This window comes from Pogona vitticeps, chromosome 3, assembly GCF_051106095.1.
Source record: "Pogona vitticeps strain Pit_001003342236 chromosome 3, PviZW2.1, whole genome shotgun sequence".
Classification (NCBI taxonomy): domain Eukaryota; kingdom Metazoa; phylum Chordata; class Lepidosauria; order Squamata; family Agamidae; genus Pogona; species Pogona vitticeps.
In genome coordinates this window covers 57045860-57068350 of record NC_135785.1, presented here as the reverse complement: position 1 = coordinate 57068350, position 22491 = coordinate 57045860, and the positions used below count along the sequence as shown (strand labels likewise).

Here is a 22491-nt window from a genome sequence, read left to right as displayed (position 1 = left end):
GATGTCTCCAGCAGATCATTTGCCTTGGACCCCCAATAGGTCTTACAGAGATCCCAGAAACATGGCAACCTGAGGGCACAGAGAGCAAAGGCAAGGCCTCGTATAGGAGGCAGGAGGGAAGAATTGATGCATCACACCTTGAAACTGGGGTTGAGGTTGAGCCAAGTTGGCAAAACCTGGGCTTAAAGGAGGAGGAGGAGAAAGAGGAGGGAAACTCACCACTCTCGACGGAGTCAGAGAAGGACTGGGTGGAGACCTTGGAGCTCCCTCCCAACTTCTGCATCCTCAGGGAGGATCACCCACTAGTGATGCAAGACCCCTGGCCTGAGGAAGAGGTCCAATTTCACCGTTACAGGATGTGAGGGAGACACGTTGCTGCCCATCCTTCCAAGTCCTGCTCTGTAGAGGCAGATATGCCCTGCCAAGCCCTGGACTACAGTCGCCACCCCAATCTAGAAGAGGCACTGGCAGATGAAATGGCACAATGGGTGCCTGCGCCAAGCCCTCTGGAGACAGGACACAGTGTGGGTGGGGGCAGGGACCAGCTTTGGCCTGACACTACCAGCCCTCCTAAAAGGATGTTAGATGTTTGGGGAGAACTATACTCCAACTCCAGACAAAAGAGAGTGCCAGCACATGGAATGGAATTTGGGCCCAACTAGGGATAAAAGGGGGGGGGGCTAGTGGGGATAATTAATCCCTCCTGCAAGTGGTGAGAATAGGTGGAATCAGGCACCTGACCAACCTTTGTATCTTACTCCCTCACCCTAATAAAGAATAGTTCAAGCAGCAATGAGAGGCTGGAATTCATACAGCCCATGATCAAAGAGCACCTCCACACCATTCCCAACAGGGAGGAAGAGGGTGACAATCACACACTCATTCTTACAAGAGGTTGATAATAAACAATTAAGACAGAAAGTGTAAAAAAAAAACACACAATTATGGCAGACATAATTTTTAGTTGGCAGAACTAGCAACTACCTGATCATTTAACTCCATGATGAAGCTAAAGGCATCAAGCTAGTGAACATAGCTACTATAGGAATGTGTGCACAGTGTGAAAACAAACTGTGTGAACTAAAATGATCCCACCAGAAACCTGTGACTTCAGAATAAAGATAACTGATGTGAGGAAGAGGAATGTAACTGTAAGTAAGACACAGTAGAAACCTAATTATTAGTATTGATTCACTTAGCCACAGATATGGAGAATGCAAATTATGATGGACCTGAACTAAAGCAAAATATGAATTCTCTAAAGTAATACAAGTTCCTGGTTGAAGCAGATTTGGCAAGCAAATAAGGCCCTATGAAGGACAACATATCTCCTAGTTCAGTGGTGTCCAAACTATGGCCCACAGGCCACATTCGGGCTGCGTTGCCGTTTTGTCTGGCCCGTTTCCTTCAGCCCGTACACATGTGCGGGGGGCAGGGGCATCCATGCACCCGGGGGGGTGGGGGGGCAGGCGTGCATCCGGGGGACAGACATTTGTGTGGGTGGGAGGCAGGTAGTGTGTGTGCATATGGGCATGCGTGTAGCGATGTTACGTGCATGCACGTGCACATTCCTGTTCCTTTGGCCCTCACTGTGAAAAGTTTGGAGACTCCTGTCCTAGATGATAGAGATGAACAGAGAGACAAAAAGACAAATGCCAAAAATCAATGGAAAGGATCTGGTATTGATGATGCTTTGTCAGTAACAACCTTTTCCTGAAAATAAATTTAGAAAGTGGAAGATCAAGAACCTGTTAGCAGATATGAATTGCAAGTCTTCTACCAATAATGATAGTAATCTGGGGAGCTGCACAGACCTGAACAATGGTGGACTCTGTCTCAACTTTTGTTTTTTCTGCCTCTTGCTGTTGATCTGCCATATTAGTTACATTTTCACGTAACTTTACCACCTCAGCCAAAAGTTGGTCTCGCTCCTTTGTTACTTCCTCCTTAAATTTTAGCAATTCTCGCAAGCTAGAACAAAACAGATCCTAGTTATCTGTAATCTGCACCCTGGACAGTCTCTATTCACAACACAAAGCATTTTGTAGAAAATTACTTTAAAGATATTGGTTCCACATGTAACCCCTTCCATTGGCTCCCAAAATCTGTCAATTAAATTTGTCTACTGTAGTTAGTAAAAATAAAAACAAAAACACCCCATTGTAGCAGAAATATAACCATTCCTTAGTGTAAATAATACCCCAGTACTTTTTATTCTTTATTCAATTTTAATTTAAACTCAGATCCCTCCCCCATATTATTACCATAACTATAATCATGATGCTTTGCAGCATGTTAATCTAATATACATACCCCTATTTCTTACTGCATCTTTTTCAGGCAACTCCCTTTGGATCTGGATAGCTTAGTTTAGCTAATCTGATGACATAATACATATCTAATTAATCTAATTCACCCATACTCTCAGGCAATGTTTCCCAATCTTGGGTGCCCAGATGTTATTGGATTAAAACACCCAGAAGCCTTTACCACCTGCTCTGCTGGCCAGGATTTCTGAGATTTGTAGTCTAAGAATATGTGAGGACCCAAGGTTGGGAAGCACTGCAAGGGATATAACCAAATGCTTTACTATACAAAGGAACTCCTTACACATCGAAAACTAGCATGGCAGTTCAAGATGGGTTCTTCCTAATAGGGAATTTTTGTATATTCAACTACCTCATATGCAATCTGAAAAACCCATAACAGATTTAAAGTTCATGTTTTACCACCTGATTATGAAATACAGTAGAACATTCTGTCCTTATCATCCACTATGAAAGTGCAGACAGATAGACAGACAGACAGACAGACAGGCAGGCAGGCAGGCAGGCAGGCAGGCAGGCAGGCAGACAGACAGACAGACAGATAGCTTCTTCACAAAATTATTTGTTTCCAAAGAAGTAGCCATGCTATTTATACAAACATATCCAAACAAAACCAACAACAAAATAACCATTGTGGCACCTTAAAGACTATTATATTTTAATGTAAACTTTCATGGATACATCCACTTCTTCAGATTGAAGCTTTCATGGCTGAAGAAGTGTCTGTAACTAAAAAAAATCACACTGAAATATAACAAGTCTTTAGGGTGCCACAATGGTTTTGTTGTCAGATTTTTTTTTGTTATTAGTTTTTAGTTTTGTCTTGATAAAATTATTTGTATCAGCTAATAAACAGCCACAATAAGGATAATATATCAATAGATAACAATTTCCCTTTATGTTCTCCCAACCCAACTTACTTATGTTCTTGGCCCAATGATAATCCAGAGCCTTGTTCCACTAATTTAGTCAAGTTCAATATTTCCTCTTTTAGAGAAACAATGGTTTCCTTTGCTTTCTGCTCTTTTTCATAAGCTGCATCCACCAATTTCCAGGCCTTTTCAATCTCCTATGAAAGACAGAAAATAACAATTTCATATCATTATCAATTTTCCAAATAACCTAACTTTTTTCTCTTCAAGTTAATGAATCAAGATTTTCCATTCTCTTTTAGGCTCAGCTTTCTAATCTAGTAACCAATTTTGCCCAGACAGAAAATCAACAAATCCATGGAATGTATCAAATTCCGGGAAGAATTTGTATTACTTTGCAGTTTCAAAAATCTTTGTATCTAGCTGCATCAGTCTTTCTTAAATCCACTAAAACTTAAAGCATTCTGATATGATTTTCCAAAGTTTCCCTCACCATATTTTAAAAACCTAGGTGTGTTTTCTTAAAATGTGTGTTCCTTTCATGCTGTTCTAAGACACTTAAATGCAAAAGTTAATGAAATATATATTAATGTAAACTGCTCCTTTGAAAATTTATGACCAGAGTTCAAAAGACATCTGTTATTTTCTCCATTCAATTTCACTAATACCATCCCCATCACGATATATACTGTGCACATATATCTGGAAAATCTCTCAAGAAATCCCTCATTTTATATAACATAGGAACCCAGTGAAATACTGCCTCAGTCGCTTCACTAAAATTGCTCTGAGACATTTCATGTGCTTTATTTAAAGGTCAAATCAGTTAGACTCAAACTTACAACTTTACTTGATTGTTTATCCCTAAAGGCATCCCAGTGGCATCACTGGACTATCTGGCACACAATGATTGCTTAGTTCAGCTCCATACTACTTTTTCATTGACACAGTTAATGGAACCTGCACACTCAAATGAAGGACAACATATTAATACCCAAATGGAATTCTTTTTTTTAATTGACTTTGGCTAGAGCACGGCTGTGCACAGTGTTATTAATGTGTCCTGCTGTTTGTTTCATGTCAGACCGGAGAAATACAAGGCTGCTCCTCTTTGAACCATGATAAAACCATTTTAATTTTCACTTTAAAATGATTTTTTGTGACCAATTATAGATACAAAACTGAAGGAAAGCAAACCCTGTTAAAAATTGCAACTAAAATTGGGTATCTGAATACCTTCAATAAACCAGATTCTGTCCTAAAGCCACATAGAAGAAAATATCACCAAAACAAGACTCCTCTTGGGCTCCCTCTTTTCCAAATTAGTCTGGGATATGGTATAATAGGGATATAATCCCTATCACACATGTGAGGGTCCCCTGCTAGTGGACCTTTTAAGACCCAGCGTTCTATTCTCATGAAGATACTGGGAGTTTGCATTGGAAGGGACTGCATACACATGGTAACCCCTCTACCTTCTTTGTAGGTTGTCCAACAGTAATCAAAAGGTTTCTGAAGAGGCCAGGACTGTCTTCTTCCCTCTCCAAATAAGTCATAGTACAAAGGAAATAGAAGGAGGTAAATAAGCAAATGAGGGAATTTTTGTTTTTGGGGAAAAAAAGAACATGGGAGACAAAGCAGTGAGAAAGGAATAGAATGTACTTGACAAGCTATCAGCACTGATGCTGGAAGTAGCTGGATTGCCCTCACCCACCAGAGAGCACATGGGGCCCAAATGATTGGTTTTCCTCAGATGTAGGATAATGTTTTGAATTCATTTTCATGCAATGTAAATATATACAGCAAATATGGATCATTTAGTATATTTAATAGACACAGCATGGGTACATTGATCTTCACTATGGGATTTCTCCAATCCTGGGGTGACCAAGTGAATCAGCAGCAGGGCAGAGAGCAACACTGAGATGGTGTCAGCTCCCTGTCCACTTCAGTCTACTGGATCTGTGACATCAGGTCATGATCGGGGACCTCATGAAAACACTCTATATTTTATAAATTCATCTCATACATTTAATATTCTCACATATATATTTGTCTTTCAAAAGCATGAGTCACATTTAGTTCCATTTACCCTTTTCAATGATGCTATTGTTGTCTGATCATCCTGGGAGAGTTTTAAGGCAGTAGCCACTTTAGCCGAATTCACCACAATCTCTGCATTCAGTTCTCTGCATTTTGCCATGAGGCGCTTTTCATTCTCATAGGACTTTTTCAGCACTGTGTGGAGCTTCTCATATTCCACTCGAAATTTTTCCAGGCTTTGATCTCCTGTAAGTTCACTGATGACTTCTTGGAAGTCTTTTTCCAAGGCTTCAAAGACATTTTCTTCTATTGCAGGCTTATCATACCTTTCCTGGATAAAAGGAAACAGAGAATCAATCAGACAGTCACCAAAGGCATCTTGACAAAGATAATTATATATACCATGGCATTAGGATAATAACTCCAAGTTAACTAACTTTGATTAAACTTTTCTGGTTATAGCAACTCTGTCCCTACCATATGAGGATTACATTCCACCTTATTTTAAATGGATAGCCCCTTTATCAAAGTAGTATTTCAAAGATCGCTTGAGTCCATCCACATAGACAAACCATTAAGCAAAATATTATGTTATAAAGCGCAATTCTGAGGTTTTATCACCATAAATCTTTGAACTCAAGATCATAAATTACTTTAAGCTGTTGCTCTAAAGGAAATTATTTTCATTCTTCACATAAGCAATAACACTGCAACAGCAACAAAAACATGAAATCACTCCAGACCTACAAAGAATACTTGTTATCAAAATAATTTCAACTTCATATGTAATAGCTGTATGTAAATGATGTTGTGTTGCATATAAATCACTCTCCATTTTTTTTCAGTCAGTATGATCTTTTCCTTCCTGCATTTTCCCCTTTATTCTATGCTAAATTATCAGCTCTAGAAAACCATACATTTTGTTTCTCATTACATGGCTAAAATGTTTGAACTTTCTGCATTTTATATATTTTGATTTCTTGGTCTTCACTCATCCACTTTTTTGCTTCTTTGTAAGTCATTCTCTCAATAGCAAAGTATGCTGCTTATATACCGCCCCATAGCATTTCAACCACTCTCTGGGTGGTTTACAACTTAATTATGCAGGCTACACATTCCCCCCCCCCCCCAAAGCTGGGTACTCATTTTACCAATTTCAGAAGGATAGAAAGCTGAGTCAATCTTGAGCTGGCTACCTGGGATTGAACCTCGGGTCATGAGCACCATTTTGGCTGCAGTATAGCATTTTAACCATTGTGCCCTGAGGCTCTCAATTCAAGATATATCAGCATTCTGTGATTAAAATCACATTTTGAATACTTCTCTCTTTTTATTTATGCCAATACATAGGTTGAAATCCTGTAGTAGCAGATTGCCACTAATTAATGAATTTTCTCTTGGATTCTTCATAGGATGCCAAGTTGGGCAGCTTCACATACAACTAGGAATCCCAGTGGGAACTCATTAATTAGCACAATTTGCTACTCACCATTTCACTTTGGAAGTCCTGCCAACTCCCACAGGGTTAATGGGATTTCCTTCATCCATTCTAGAACCCATACACATCAGACCAATGGATTGAAACAAAAAGTGCTTTATAGAACTGAGTAGGGGGTTGAATGATAACAAGATTAGTATTCAGTCTCTTTTCCAGGATTCTGCTTCCAGACACTGGTCCCTGGTCCCTCAGTACAGTCTCACTTTCTTTGTCTTCATTCCTCTGAATGGCTCAATCTCATCAGGGTCACAAGTCCTCTCCACTAAACCCTGGGAGTCAATTATCTGTAAAGTTTGCCATGGATCTGGCATGTTTCTGTCCACGTTCTAAGAGGGAGGGTTGGTACATCCACAATGAAGACAGGCTTGAGGTGAAGTTTCTGGCAGAATTTCCTGGGTGAGCTTGGTTCCCAGGCAGCCTCCTCTCAGCATTCTCTGAGCAGTGAAGTCCCTATGTGCCTTCCTTATGCCAAGCATTGACCCCAAGCAGATCCTGCCTTTCCTCTAGCTTCCCTTCGTTTTTTCTCAGTACAGTTGTGTTTTTCACCCTCCCTCCCTTTGACAACCAGAGCTTGACTAGTTCCCTTCGCTAGTGATCTTCTTTATAGATGGAATCCCACTCTTCTAGGGATTCTGGTTATTCATACCATCCCACAGGTTCCTAACCATTCCTCTTGTGCATCATGCCATTCTCCTTCCTCTTGTTCTTCATCTAAAGGCTCACCACAAATTTCCCTTCCTTCCTCTATTTCCTCTATTACTTCTCCTATGTTTTGTTGTTCTTTCTCTTCTTTGATAGTGGCCCCCTCTTCACTAGTCACTACCTCCTTCGCCTCTGATTCTCCTGTGAATTTCTCTCCTTCCCTTTGCTTCAACTCCTCTTTTTGGAGGCAAAGTTGCCTTTATATCCAACATATGCAACAGGTATAAATTAGCTCCTCCCTTGTTCTTTTAGGGGCACCTTCCACTACTGGATAGATATCACTAAGTCCCTAGACCTACAATCCTTACCATGTTCTTCCTAGTGGTATTGCCTATTTGTTTCTATGACCGGTTCTGTGGAAAAGGGGTTGTGTTGGGTAGGTCCTGAGTTGGAGCTCAATGGATCACTGACAAGGCATTTATGTCCCTGTACCCTTCACACACTTCCAGCAGTGTAACTACACAACAGGATTTTGGCCATTAGTTTAATTCTACTCCTTGTATCAATTGAAGCAACTATTTGCCACTTGCTGTTTAAAAAAAACCCTCTATAAACGAAAGAAATAAATAGTTCTGTGTTAGCAAGTAATCATCACTCCATCATCCTGCATTCTTAATAAACGGATAGTTTTCCTATTTCAGCAAATATATCTCTAGATAAACAAAATGTATATCACTATTCTATGACCACCTTGGAGTTTACTACCAATAATAATAACAAATGAGCTGACTATAAAAATGTTTCTATTCATAGTGCTTAAAATGTAACAGTGTTCTCTATCAATGGTAAATTGCTTCCTGACATAAAAATATGAATGAAATCAAATAGATGCAAATATGCTTTGTGAGCTAAGCACGAGTCTCTGTTTTATTCTCCCAGTCAGTTTGTGCCAAACTCAGTTATTCAGCCCATAAAACTTTGTTTATTGTCCCCAGGTTTGCCTAAATTATCAAGAAACACAGGTAGAGAACATTTCCATTAATATATGACGAAACTAAGGGAAAATGGGAAAAGTTAGAGGCAATGACAGAAAGACAGTTTGCAACAAAATGAAAATAGCATGTGGATTAAATGGTACAAATAATACAGTTTATTTTAGAGAATTTCCTGCAGCAAATTGAGTCCCATATGCAACTGACCTGAAAAGGCAGAGCAGGGGCATAGAGAAGAAAATTGGAGACAGAACATTGGCAGATGAGGAAGAATTAAAATATTAATAGACAGGGCCAGTCCTATCATTAAGCAGAATAAGGGGGCTACCTCAGATTGCTGTTCTGGGGTACAACAGAAGGGTTGCAAAATATTAGTTATCAAATATATTATTGTTTCCATTTTTATTTCCAATGAGAAATAAGTGCTTATGGGGGCTTCTACCTCAGGTGCTAAAACACCTTGTGTTTTTTGCACAATGATTTGGATTTGTCCATTTACTGCTGCACCTGAGGATGGGAAGCACCTTTTGCTTCTCCACCTCACCTGGATTTCTGGGAACACCTGGGGACCCTAGTTTAACCCAGAAGTATCTTCAGTGACTTTTGTGAATGTGTTAACAAGGACAGAGAGAGAGAGATTAAACAAAGAGTTTGCCAACATACTCCTTGAAGAGGACAAGGGTAACAACTAACCTTTGTCATTCTTAAGAGCAGATACACTGAAATCAGTGCAACTTCAGTTAGTCGTCTAACTTTTTCTCGTTAATTTCAATGGGTCTACTCTGAGCCTGATTAAAATGTGATCCAACCTGATCTCTGTTATTTGTATAAGTACAGGGAAAATATGCAACCTTGCAAAACGAAAAACAAAACACCCTCTCTTTTTTTGAAGTGGAAATTCGCGCTTTGATGTGAACCTATCCTTCCTGGGGGGATGCAGCAGGAGGCGATGCTATTAGCAGGTGGAGTTGAGAACCAGGTATTGGTTCAGAAGCAGTAATGTAAAGAAGGGAAACTCCGACAGCGCCGGAAAAGCAAGCAGCAGTTACTAAAGGAAAAAAGAATGGAGGAGGCTGCTTCGCCGGGGAGAGGAAGAGCGGGCTCACCTCTGCCATTTTTGCAGCTGGGTTTGGGGTACACCGCTCCCCCTCCCGGGGTGTGAGGGGAGGGAAGAGTAGGAGAGTCCCCCCTCGTTGGAAGAAACGGGAGGGCCTTTCTCCTCACTCGGCCTCGGCGGCTGTGTACGCGGCCGCCGCTCGCGTCTCCTAGCAACGGCTACCTTTCACTTCCTTCATTCTGGCGGGAGGAGGAAAAAGAGGAGGCGAAGATGGCGAGGGGAATGTCGTTCTGGAAGTTCGGGAGAAAAGACTCCCGTTCAGGGACAACGCAGGGGCCGACTCCAGCGCATGGGCATGCCTTTGGCTCTCTTTGTTGTTCAGCACTTGATGAGCACGGTCCTAACTTTTTAATATAAAATTCGAGATCCCATCCTTAAGCCCTGTTTCAAGAAAGGGTTTTGTTAGAAGAATGACAGAATAAACGAAGGCATCGCTGTAACATGAAAACTGTGGCTAAATAAAGCTTAGTTTAAGGCATTACAAGGCTTGTTGGGGTTTATTTTTGTTGTTGTTGCAAGAGATCCTCCTGGAAACTGTTTATTTCAACTGTACAGCCCCTTCCAGGGCAAAGCATTCCAAAAGTGGTGTGTGTTATATGTCTACTACTACTACTACTGCTGCTGCTGCTGCTGCTGCTGCTGCTGCTGCTGCTGCTACTACTACTACTACTACTACTACTAATAATAATAATAATAATAATAATAATAATAATAATAATAATAATAATAATAATAATAATAATAATAATAATAATAATAATAATAATAATTGCAAGTAATCTAAAAGTGTTTCACAGCATGCAACACACATACCAAACCAACATTTTAAAAGGAAAAATAAATGTTAAAGCATAAAATAATCAAACTGAGCCAAATGTCTCCACTAAAAGCAGACTGACATAAATGGCTTTTCAGGATCAGTGAGGTGATAAATAATTTTCCTCCTGCTACAGAAAAATCAGTAAGGTTTAGTGGCCAGGGTAGTATGCAAAGTAAGGGCAGACAACTGTGCCACAACTGGTTTCTAATTCCTTCACCTCAACTGGTAGGGCACTTGGAAAAGAGCCGCCAAAAACAAATTTCCTAAAAGTAATGGGGTATTTTCGAGAAAAAAGAAGCTGATTTTTAAATAGAAGCTTGATGCAAATCTGAATAAACTCTGTGTGCCCCTTTGCAACCAAATGAAAAAAAAAGTGGAATTTTTGTTCTACATGCAAGAGCTGAAAGAAGTAACAGGGCAGAACAGAGCAACAAAACTTGGGAGAGATGAGTTAAACGATCACATCCAGTATAGAAAAAGAGAGTAAAAAGCATTGGACAAATTTGCAGATGGTCTAGGACTCTAGGACATGACAGTAATATAGCCCAGAAAAACTGTGGCACATTACATGCTGTGTGTTCATAGTGACCGTTACAAGGGCACATACCACGCCAATTTTGAAATTTCTGCATTGGCTGCCAAGTGAGCTACCAAACCTCATTTAAAGAGTTAGTATTACTGTAGAAATCCCTACATCGCTCAGGACCCAAGTACTTGAAAGATCATCTTCCCCAATAACAACCAACATAAGATTTAAGATCAACTGGGAAGATTTTGAGAGACTGGGAAAAAGGTATTGAAGGGGAGGGAAGACTTAATTTGAGCCAGGAAAACAGAAAAAGCACATGCCTTAATGCCAGCCTCAGTCCTGGAATAAATTTAATTCAGTTTTAATCGGTTTAAATGTAAGCAGCAGAGCATAACAGGTTTATGGATCAGACTGTAATTAACATTTATGAAATGACTGCATACCCTGTGATAATAAACTGCATAACCAGAATCTTAATTTATGTTATTTTTATGTATTATCAAAATTGCTCACTTTTACTGAACTGTTTGCCTTCATTCTATTTCAGTCACAATGAAACTGAACTCGTGAGGTGAATTTCATTAAAATCCATGTAACTCTAGAGATTATTCTACTACTAGAAATGTTTCTTCACATTCTTCTTTCTTCTTTTCTCTGACTGCTGACACATTCCAGATGTTCCTTGCCAATATTTATAAATATTGCTTCCACCCAAAAAGGTCCATCAGAACTGGGCATGAGGACCCCATGTATCCAACTAGTGCATAAAGAGAATTCACCCCACTAGTTTGTCCTGTCCATTGGGTTTTGCCATATTCCAATTTTGTACCTAATGAAGAGAAGGGACAAAGTCACTGATTTCTAAAGAGACAATTTAAAGGAATTTGAATCCTGTTTTTCCCTAAGCTACTGCTTTTCTCAGGGGAATAGAGAGAAAGCATTGGACATTCTACTAATGCAGTGGGCTTAGAGGTGTTCTCTATCTTTCTTACATCACACATCAGTTCCTTAGGGCTTTTTCCTTGATGCTAATTATAGACATAAACACAATTAAGGGTCAAAGCCTATCATAAGATATGCAATCAACAATCCCAAGACCACCACAAGTGGTGGCTGTTGCTGCTTCTCCTTTTCCTCACATGCCAACAGGGTGCAGAAGACACCTCCTTCGATATGAGCCTACCCGGCAGTGAAGATCTAGCCAGGGGGCCCTTTTGAAAGAGCCATCCCTCAAGGAGGTAAGAAGGATGGCTTGTAGATAAAGAGCCTTCTCGGCTGCTGCCCCCAGACTATGGAATGCCCTCCTGACTGAAATTCGTCTGGCGCCGACGTTGACGACATTTCGGCACCAGGTCAAAACCTTCCTGTTCCAGAAGGCTTTTAATTGAAATAACATCAACTGTGGGTCCTGGTGGCAATTTTAATTGTATTTTAATTGTATTTTAATCATTTTATCTCTTATCGTATTGAATTTTAATTGTTGTAAGCCGCCCAGAGACCTCTGGGTAGAGTGGGTGGCATATAAATTAAATAAATAAATAAATAAAAATAAACATTAATCTAACTTAATCTACAGCAGCCATTCCCAACTGTGTTCATATGGCCCCCTGGGGGGCCCTGGCACACATTTGAAGGGGGGCACAGACTGAAATTGGGAGAAAGGAGAATACTGTATAAATGAAATAAATAATGAAATGAAACAATAATTTTGCTCAGTAGGTCTCCCTACTGTTTCTAGACACAAAGCTGTACAGCAATTTCTTAAAATACTTACTACCCACACTACTACAATATAAGTTAGTCACAGACAGAGTTTTCATCTTTCTTTGAAAATATAACATTCTCTGGCTCAGGGTCTCAGCGTGGTGTCCCACCACAATGGAATGACTATAACCTATAATGCTGTTACTATGCTGTTGCAATATTCAGGGATGCAATGATGCAATCAGTGTGAGACATACTGAAAATCAAGACAGTTTGGGAAATATATGAACCAAACCCACCTTATGTCTTAGGACCGATCCAAGTGCCCAAGCATAGAGCCTCAGAACATTACACGCACTGTAGAATCTCAAGAACAGAGCCTGCAAGGTGACCATGTTACAAACAATGCAGCCTAAGAAACCAAGAACATGGGGCATATCATACAATGCAGATGTATCCATCTGGACAGAACTGGATAAAGCTAACTGATATGTATATACTGTACATTTGTCAGTTCTATAAGCAAAGTATTACGGCAAGAATGCAATGTTTCATTGAATTTTAGTGTCATTGAATTGACAAACTGTTTAGAAGCATCATGAGGTATTTCTAAGAACTGAGCAAATGCACAAACTCTCACCACAGTCTCATTTATAAACCGCCTGGGAGAAGAGATATTTCCTAACCTAAGTTAAACCATTTGCTTCCTTGGCATATTATAGTCAAAAAACACTAGGTGGCACTGTGCAACAATAAAGTTATGGTGCAGTTCCTCTTCCCCTCCTGATTAAAATAATAATAACCAAAAAGCACTCCAAATGCATTACCTCTTACAGATGCGTCTCATCACCTTAATCATTTGGATTGGTATTGTCTTTGTTTCATCATTTTCCATAGTCATTATCTATTATTTAATGATGACACAATAGATTTACATTATGGCATTAAGGCTGCATTGTTCAAATTACACAGAGATATTGGTAACACAATACTTTTATTAGCAGAGGTGTAAGTAGCTTCCTTGCAGTGATCTTAGCACAGGCCAGCATCCAATCCTTTTCTTAGTCCAAGGAGAGAGAGGAAGAGGTAGGAACTGTGAAGGGTGGGCTGTATTTTAAAGGATGGAGGTGGCTGAACTGTATGTACTGTATATAATTCACTGTGCCTTATTGGAACACAACGACACTGCTGAAGCCAAGGAGGTCTGTAACAGTAAACTATCTAGATAAGAAATTGTCTGAGAATCCTGAATAAAACTGCTCTTAGGAAGGAGTTATATGAATAGCTTGGCCAAAGAGAAAAATATTTCAATTTAAAGCAAAAAGTTATGGTTGAATAGCCCCACAGCAAGGAAATTCAGACCACAAATCAATTGCCTTGCGCCTCCTAACTCAAAACATAGACATGCTGAAACAGCCTTTTCTTTGAATCTTAATTTCTACTCCAAGTAAAATTTAGAGCTTAATCCCATTTGCCATACTAGTCCCTGTATAAAGCATCACAAATAGTACAGAAAAGCTGGAATGAAACAAGGCTTTGCTAGTGCAAACACCTTTAAGAACAGCTTTCATGATACTCCTAACCACAATAATTTTATATAGGCCAATCTGGCTGGGAATATTTACAGTGGGGTCTTGACTTGAGAACTTAATCCGTATTGGAAGGCGGTTCTCAAGTCAAAAAGTTCTCAAGTCAAATATGCATTTCCCATAGGAATGCATTGAAAACCATTTACAGTGGTGCCTCGCTTAACGAGTGCACCGTTTAACGAAAAATCCGTCTAGCGATCCCTTTTGGGGGATCGCTATACGGATCAGCCCCAATCGCCGCACTCGCTTTGCGACGATTGGGGCTCCGGCGGCCATTTTGGAGCCGCCGAACAGCTGATCGGCGGCTCCAAAATGGCCGCCGGACGCGAAAACATCGCTGGAGGGGTAAGTTTGCACACTTATTGGAACGCATTAAACTAAGTTTAATGCGTTCCAATAGGTTTTACTTACCCGCACAGCGATGTTTTCGTATAGCGAAGGTTAATCCGGAACGGATTAACCTCGCTATACGGGGCACCACTATCCGTATCTGCTCTTTTCCGACCATAGAAACTAATGGGAAGCTGCTATTCCGCCTTCGACCACTAGAGGGGGGATATTTTGTTTCTTTTTTTCTTAGGTCAAGAAAGGTTCAGGGAAGGCAGGGAAAATACAGTCCAGGCAGTCCAGTACCAGGCAGTCTGAAGACTGTCTCCCAATCCACTCTCTAAACGCTGGGAGGAGTGAGGAAGCAGACAGGCACCCTTTTCACTGGCCAACAGTTAACTGAAAGTTCACATTTTGCACTTTCCCTGCCTCCCACGTGGGTTTTTTTCAGTTCTTAACTCAAATCTAAGTACTTAAGTCAAGTCAATATTTTCCTATGAGAGCGGTTCTTCAGTCAAAATGTTCTTAACTCAAGCCGTTCTTAAGTCAAGACCCCACTGTAGAAGAAGGAAGTCTCATAGAACTAGAAGGAACCCCAAGCTCAACCAGTCCAAAAGCTCCTGAGGCAGGAATGGCCCAGCTATAGCACTCATGGTATTTAAAGGGCTTAGTATTGATTAAGCTGGAACTGTTGGAGTGGAGAGACAGCTATTGGGTGCATGCAGGCTGGGACCACTATGCTATTTGTTCCCAGTGGCAGGGAGTGAAAGATCAGCAATGAGCAGTGATAACCTGGAAGAAAACTTTGTGTGAGCTAGCATGGCAAGCATTCATAAACCCACTGAATTGTGTAGGTCCTGGAAAAACTCCCCATGTGTCATATGTGCTGTAGAAAAGATTGTTCAAGATGCAAAATGTAGCACAAAAGACACCAACCACTGCAGCTTCTGGCATTTTATCATCTTGCCCTGCTACCATTTTTCTCTCTGGTTCTGGGTCTGCCGTGTTACCTCATTGGCTGAATTTTACCTGGGCTACAGCCACATATGCCCATAGTCACTTCTTTATTTCCACAATTAGCTGCCCTACAAACAATTTTAACCCCCTCACAACCCTTGCCTGCCCCATATCTGTGATATCACAATGGATTTCAAGGAGTGAGCTGCCATTGACGTGGCAACCCTGACTGACATTATTCCAACCAGATAGAACTTTGACCTGGATCTGATGTCATGACTTGCTTTTGCTTTCGCTTTGTCTTGTGTTTCTTGTTGATATAGATCTGATGCATCTCTGTGGTTTAGGGTAATCACTAAATGCTAGATAACTGTTGAAGAGAGAGGAAAAACAGAAAACCAAGTACGCTCAGAGACAGAATAGAAGGAAAGGAAGATTGAGAAAGGAAGAGAGACAGATGTTTAGAAGCTCATTCTGTGTATGGACCTTCTCCCACCTTACTCCCATGTACAAAGATGCTGGTTTTAATGTCTCCAGAGAGAGAGAGAAAGGAGGGCTTGAAATTAATGGCAAAATCAAGCATTATAAAGTACCCAAGATCGGCCATCTGTCTGACCACCCACCTCCTCACACAACAATTAACTCCATGAAATAGCAGCAAAAGGAAGACTTTCTGCTAATTCCAACTTTATTCTTATTTAATGTAAAATGTTTCAAAAATAACTTATTTTTTCTCCAGAAAGCAAATACTGTACAGTTCATTATTCCTATACTGCATGTTGATCAGGGCTGTGACTGGGACACAGTGTCTCAACTGATACTAAAAACTACATTCTCATTCTTGTTAAGGACCAAAATACAAATAGAAACTGAAAGTGAAACAAAGCATTGTGATTCCTCCATAACTTTGTGGTTGAGAAATCAGACTTGCAAATGAAACCCAGGTTTACCTTGACATCACATAATCAATTAGCCCAGTGGATGATGACCTGAATCTGTAAAAGTATAAGGAAAAAGGCAGCTTCTGCATTCTAGGGGGCATTTCTTTCCTGCCTAGAATCCATAAGAGGCTGCACTGTGCCATGGACAAGCCACAGAATTTGCCACTGAAATTCAGTTGAATAGTGGCAAAAAATGGGTTTAATTTTAAAGTAGGGTTTTTTTTTCTTACTTTAAAGAAATCACGTATTCCCTATGCACCTTTTTTACAAGTGAATTTGTATTTCTGTGAAACATGGGGAGGTGTAAATCTACTAGTAAACAAGGCAGCTAGGGCGCATGATGGTTCTACAAAAAAGAATGAAGCACAGCACCACGGTATTGTCCATTGCTTTTATCACTACATTGCAGGTTGGAGTGGAACAGTAATATACAAGTTACCCTGCAGGTGAGTTCACCTGTATATTCCTATTGTAGGTTAAAGGGCCTGTGTTAAGATTAGATAACTTAGAGCAACCCTACAATATAGTCTGTTGGTACTATTGGAGACTAGAAGTAGTGCAGAGGTTGGATTAAATTTCTAGTAAAAAATCGCCAGTAACCCTAGGGTTACTGAGGACCACCGAAGAATTGAATCTTTTGAATTGTGGTGCTGGAGGAGACTCTTGAGAGTCCCCTGGACTGCAAACAGAAAAAAACTATCCATTTTGAAGGAAATCAACTCTGAATGTTCACTGGAAGCACAGATCCTGAAGCTGAGGCTCCAATACTTTGGCCATCTGATGAGAAGAGAAGACTCCCTGGAAAAGACCCTGATGTTAGGAAAGTGTGAAGGCAAGAGGAGAAGGGGATGACAGAGGATGAGATGGTTGGACAATGTCATTGAAACTACCAACATGAATTTGACCAAACTCCGGGAGGCAGTGGAAGACAGGAAGGCCTGGTGTGCTCTGGTCCATGGGGTCATGAAGAGTCGGACATGACTTAACTACTAAACAACAACAACAACAACAAAACCCTAAAGTTTATGATAAATTTAATAAACTGTCCAGATATCTCATTCTAGGACAATTCAAGCACTTAGTTCAGTGGTTCACAACCTTTTTTCTTTTGCTTATCCCTTGGCAGTACATTTCCATAAATTGTTTTCTTCATACTGTATTAGCAATTTTTTAAATCAATATGGTTGCTGATATTTCAAATGTATGCGTTGTAATTGTAAATAAATAGCCTAGTAATGGAATTAAAAAGCAACAGAATAATAAAGTGAGCAGATAGTGCATATATATTTGCAAGCAAAACTCAAAAGATACAGTGAATTCACACATTATAGAAGACCCAGAAAAACTCACTCATTGAACACTATTCACAAGTCTGACTGAAGTGCCACTTATATATACACTGCTACCAGCATGATATTACTCAATGCTTGCAACATGGAGGTGAGTGAATGCCATCGAGTATGTGCACTCTAGTGGTTTATTTGCAACATACAGTTTAGGGACGGGCTCCCCATCACTTGTCAAAATAACAAAGCAAATGAACCAGGATTTTCTTGAAGTTCAATAACAAACAAAACCTGTTATGCCACTTATCATAAAGTTCAATAAATTTCACAACTTTTGACTTATATTTTGTCTTACACTGTTGATGTATGTGCCTTCCCCCACCATGTATGTGCCTTTCCCCACCATTATTCTCCCTCCCCCCCCCCCGTATGTCCTGGTTTGTACCCTTGAGATTACAATGCACCTAAGACTGGGAATCGCTGACTTAGATGCACAAGCCTCGTGCTTTGCTGAGTTCCATTCAGACTAATCAGATTTAAGTTCCATAACAAAACAAACATGCACATGAAATAAGACCCACAACAGAACAGATAAACACTCTTATTTATATGATTCTATCTTTTCTTTAATTATATCATTTTGGTATCTTACAATAATCATTTTGTGTAATCTGTGGATTTAGTTTGCATGTTGTGTTGTAAACTGCTTTAAGCTTACAGAAGGAGAAAATTTATTTTCCAAATCTTCACTGAATTAAATAGGACCTACTTCACAGTGTGCCATGTGTGGTCAAATTGGACCTGGCTTATAATGACCCTTACAGGGCTTTCAAGTGAGACATTTAAGGATGGTTTAACCCCCATGAGCCTCCACAGCCAAGCAACAATTCAAACCTAGGTCTCCTGAGTCATTTTATCTACTCCACTACACTGGGGCTCTTTACTTCCTAGCAGCTTGCAAAGACATGAGCTGTAGCCCAAGAAAGCTTATGGCATTTACAAATTCACCAACTATGTACAGATTTCCAATTATTTCTTATTTGTGCAGAAGGCCATCAAACAGCCCAATCTTACATAGTGAGGTGCACTCAAAACTTTGAATTCAATAACCTCAGGCATGTATAATCACTTTGCATGTGATCAGGCTGTTAATGTGCAAATTATAATCCTTGTCTCTTTCATCAGTGATTATTCTGTTTCACAGCTAAGGAAACAGTGTCTGAAAAACAATGACTTGCCCACAAGCAGGCTAGCCAGTAAAGTAAATTAACAGCACAAGAGAGACTTGAACAGGTACATCTGTAAAGTCAGAGGTATCTCTGAATATCCTCCTGAGCCCTATAGAAATTTATGCACTTCTAGGAAAAAAATAAGAAGCTTATATTTGTTACTGCCGTCATTTATCACCAAACAATAAATTTCGGATTGAAATCAAAGTGATTTTCAATCACATCAGAATCCATATGGGCATCAAGGCAATAAGTCTTTTCATTGCTGCAATGATCCAGGGCAACAGCAGCTTGTTTAATTCTACAATCTTTATTTGTCTACATAGTTTCTATGTTTCATAAACACAAAATATTTCAAAAGGTAATGAGTCAAAATGGAATGAAAACATTCTTGCAGCTATGGAAAAGCTGTAGGCACAAATTCTGAAAAATATATTAAAATTAAATGAGTTGCAAGCAAATACTTAAGTCACATTTCAGCACAAAAAATACAATAAAATATCAAAAATATTGTTTTAATTATCTTCTAAAAATGCAAGAACTTATCACCTAAAAAGCTACCTTGAAAAAACAAAAGGCAGAGACTGCATCTCTAAAATACATAATTAAAAGTTTTAAAAAACATAATAATTTTGAGTAATCTTTAGCTTTTAAGCATATGACACACCAAAATTGTTCTAAGTGCTCGCTCAGTCAAGTCAGTTTAAATATATGGAGGAAAATCCGTGTTGTCCTCCTCAGCCACTGTTGTTGCTACGTGATTGTTGGTATCCTATGGGTGTGGTGTAGTGTGGCATGGCATCAGTGTGTGTGTGTGTGTGTACGCATGCACACGCATGCCCTGTCTCTCTATATTTATAATTCTTTCAGATGTGAACATTTCCCTTCAACACTCTTGCTGGGCTTCCAAGGAATTTCTGCACCAGCAGAAAGATAATTTTAATAATATAAATTTCCATTGCTTTTACAATTCCTGTAAAATATTACTCCTGTAACTCAGGATCTGGCAACCTACCACTATGACAATTCACATTATTGTTTTGTCTAACACAATCGGAGTCCAGCAGTTTGCTCTACATTCCCGTTAATTATTTTAGTACTCTATATATTCAACATTTCAAATCTTAACACGTTCTGTCAGATTACCATTTTAGTAAGTTTTAGCATTTTTAAAAAATACGTTTAAAAATAAATAATAAATCATGTGCCATCAAGTCAATTTTGACTTATCGTGACTGGGTTTTCCAGATAGAGAACACTCAGAAGAGGTATCTGCCTTTATTTGGAGTCACCTGGGGGGGGCGGGGAACTGTGCACCTTGCCCAAGACTGCACAGGCTGGCTTGGCTCTTCTCTCTGCAAGCACAATATCAAATTCCCAGCCTAACTCACTGAGCTACATAGCCAGCTTCCAACGCGCTTAAGAAGATTTCCATGCATTTTATTACTGTTTGTAAGAGGCTGCACCGACCACTTAGTAATTTCTACAAAACCAGCACTACTGGGAACTTTAACATGTGTACCCAACATCCTTACTCCCAGATGTGACAACAAGCTAGGGCCGAGACTCGAATAGGAGCATCTCCAATGTTAAAAGAGAGAGAGAGAGAGAGAGAGAGAGATGAGTTCCTGACTCTGAAGGGAGAGAGTGTTTACATGAATTAGGTAGGCGTCTCCCGCTGTATTTCAGGATTACAAGAGGCCACGAGGAGCCACCTCTGGAAAGCTGTTGCTTTCCTCTTTCCTCGAGCGTTGCACAACAGAGGAAACTTAAGGGCGTCCCCCAGAAGTTTTTAGTGAGCTCTCGTAAACGCCATGTTGTGGAACCGTTTCTTCGGATTTCTCTGTCGCCCGAATGTGCACCAACTTTGAAGGCTTGCGTTGATCGCCAAGTCGCCTTTGCAAGAGAGAAGAGTGCCTTTACTTTCTTTGCCTGCCACCTTAAGAGCGTCCGGGGACTCGGCAAAAACTTGAGCACGTTAGATGTGTTGTGTGTTTTTTTTTCTGTCGGGGAGGGAGAGTTGCTCAGAGTGGAGGAAGGAAAAAAAAAAATACCCCACCGACCTCCAGGAAATGAGTAAGCTAGAAGTATCGGTAGTAACGCTCGCTTCGTAACCAAAAAGCGAACAGGCGTGTGGGATGCTCAGAGAAAAGAAGAGGACCTCTCTCCGAGCCCTTTGAGCGCCGAACAAATCGGCACTAATAAAAGACTTAAAAAAAAAAACTGATGCGGAAACAGGCACAGAGATCTACTTAGCCGAAGAAGTTTGTTGCAGGACGCAGTAAGTATAAACCTCGGTGCACTTTTTCTTCTTTGCCCAGAGGCTTTGTGTCTGAAAAGGCTGACACACGTTTGACCCAGAGTTTTGAGTTACAGACGACATGTGCAGGGTCACGAAAAAGTTATACATCAGGTGATCTTTTGAGTTCTACCGAACCTGACATCAGGCGGAGATAGTATGAGACTTGGGGTTCCAGCGGGAAAGCCCCCGAAGTGGGCCAGAGCGGGCGGCCCCGGGTTCAGGCTGCCAGGAAGTTTGTACCGCCCTGGATGGTCGTGTGAGCGCGGGCCACTTCCATCTTTGGCGAAGGGCGGGCGAGGGTTGCACTTCCTCAGCGCCGCCACCCCGGAGGGTCGGGAGAAGAAAAAAGACAAGTTAAGCCGATCTCTCTGAGCTGCGGTTCGGCAAGAGCCAGTTTCTTGTGCCTGGCCCTGAAGGGCAGCTGGGTGGAGGCGAAGGGGGCCTCCCGTTGCGTTTCGCTTCGTCTTGTGCCACATCTTTTCCCAAAGGAGAGCGACTAGTGGTTCACGAGCTAGTTAAGGAATTGGGGGAAGAAAATGACAACAGGCTCAAAGCATGAAAGGGCAGCATTTAGAGCCACTTTCTCGTTGGGTTACTCGGTGAATAGGTTTCAGTCAACGGTGGGACCCATTTTCTGACATGTGCGCCTCCAAGGAAATGTTCACTTTGCACAAGGCTTTCCGGTTTCCCCTGTTATTTCATGTTTCTGCTTTGCTTAACTTGTGTTAGTCAATTGTGAAAACTATTGTGATTTTTGGACTACCACTCAGACGGTTATTACTGGGGAATTCTGGGAGTTGTGGTCTGAGAATACAGATCTGCACATACCTCTGATGAAAATATTAGCAATTCTAAAACAGTGGCTGAAATCCTGTTGCTTTGCTTAGCAACTCACACTCGAGTAAGCCCATTGAATCAGCAAGGCTTTGTTGAGCCACTTCTCCATGAGTTCCATGGGTTCAAACGAGCCTACTCAAATTGTGGCTTACTTTAGAGTCATAGGCATCCTTCAGTCTCGAAAGACTATGGGAACATGCTCTGCATCGAGGAGTGTCCTCTCCAGAGCATGAAACCTGGGTAAAGTAATATGGAGGATAGGATGTTACCCAAGCAGCAGATCCCCCCTCTCCACGTTGCTGAAATGATCCAATGGAAAGGCAAGAGCCAATACAACTGGTTCCAGCAATGTCGCAGGAGTTGGCAGAACAACACGAACTGCCTTCGGGACTCCAGCTCTGGAACTTTAGAGTAGGCCTATTTGAATCCATAGAACGTATGAAGGAGCTGAACCACAAGATCCCTTCTAATCGAATGGG

General features: G+C 40.6%; 2 protein-coding genes across 4 annotated transcripts in view; one reads left to right on the top strand and one right to left on the bottom strand.

The window, feature by feature from the left end:
- The window catches only part of CFAP58 (cilia and flagella associated protein 58), a 125045-nt gene extending 115237 nt beyond the window's left edge, over window positions 1–9808 (bottom strand). Inside the window, exons 1-4 of the mRNA XM_020788938.3 lie at window positions 9481–9808; window positions 5292–5573; window positions 3248–3396; window positions 1815–1971 (exon numbers count right to left, since the gene is read on the bottom strand). Of these exons, the coding sequence (XP_020644597.2) occupies window positions 1815–1971; window positions 3248–3396; window positions 5292–5573; window positions 9481–9489 (597 nt within the window). The 5' untranslated portion in view covers window positions 9490–9808. The remainder of the gene's footprint in view (window positions 1–1814; window positions 1972–3247; window positions 3397–5291; window positions 5574–9480) is intronic.
- Window positions 9809–14645: 4837 nt separating this feature from the next.
- Window positions 14646–22491, top strand: part of ITPRIP (inositol 1,4,5-trisphosphate receptor interacting protein) — a 29062-nt gene continuing 21216 nt past the window's right edge. For 2 of the 3 annotated variants that reach the window (XR_013543141.1, XR_013543140.1), the window contains exon 1: window positions 14646–21154. The gene's annotated coding sequence lies outside the window, so the exon portion shown is untranslated. The remainder of the gene's footprint in view (window positions 21155–22491) is intronic. The other variant, XM_020788974.3, reaches the window with a different exon arrangement.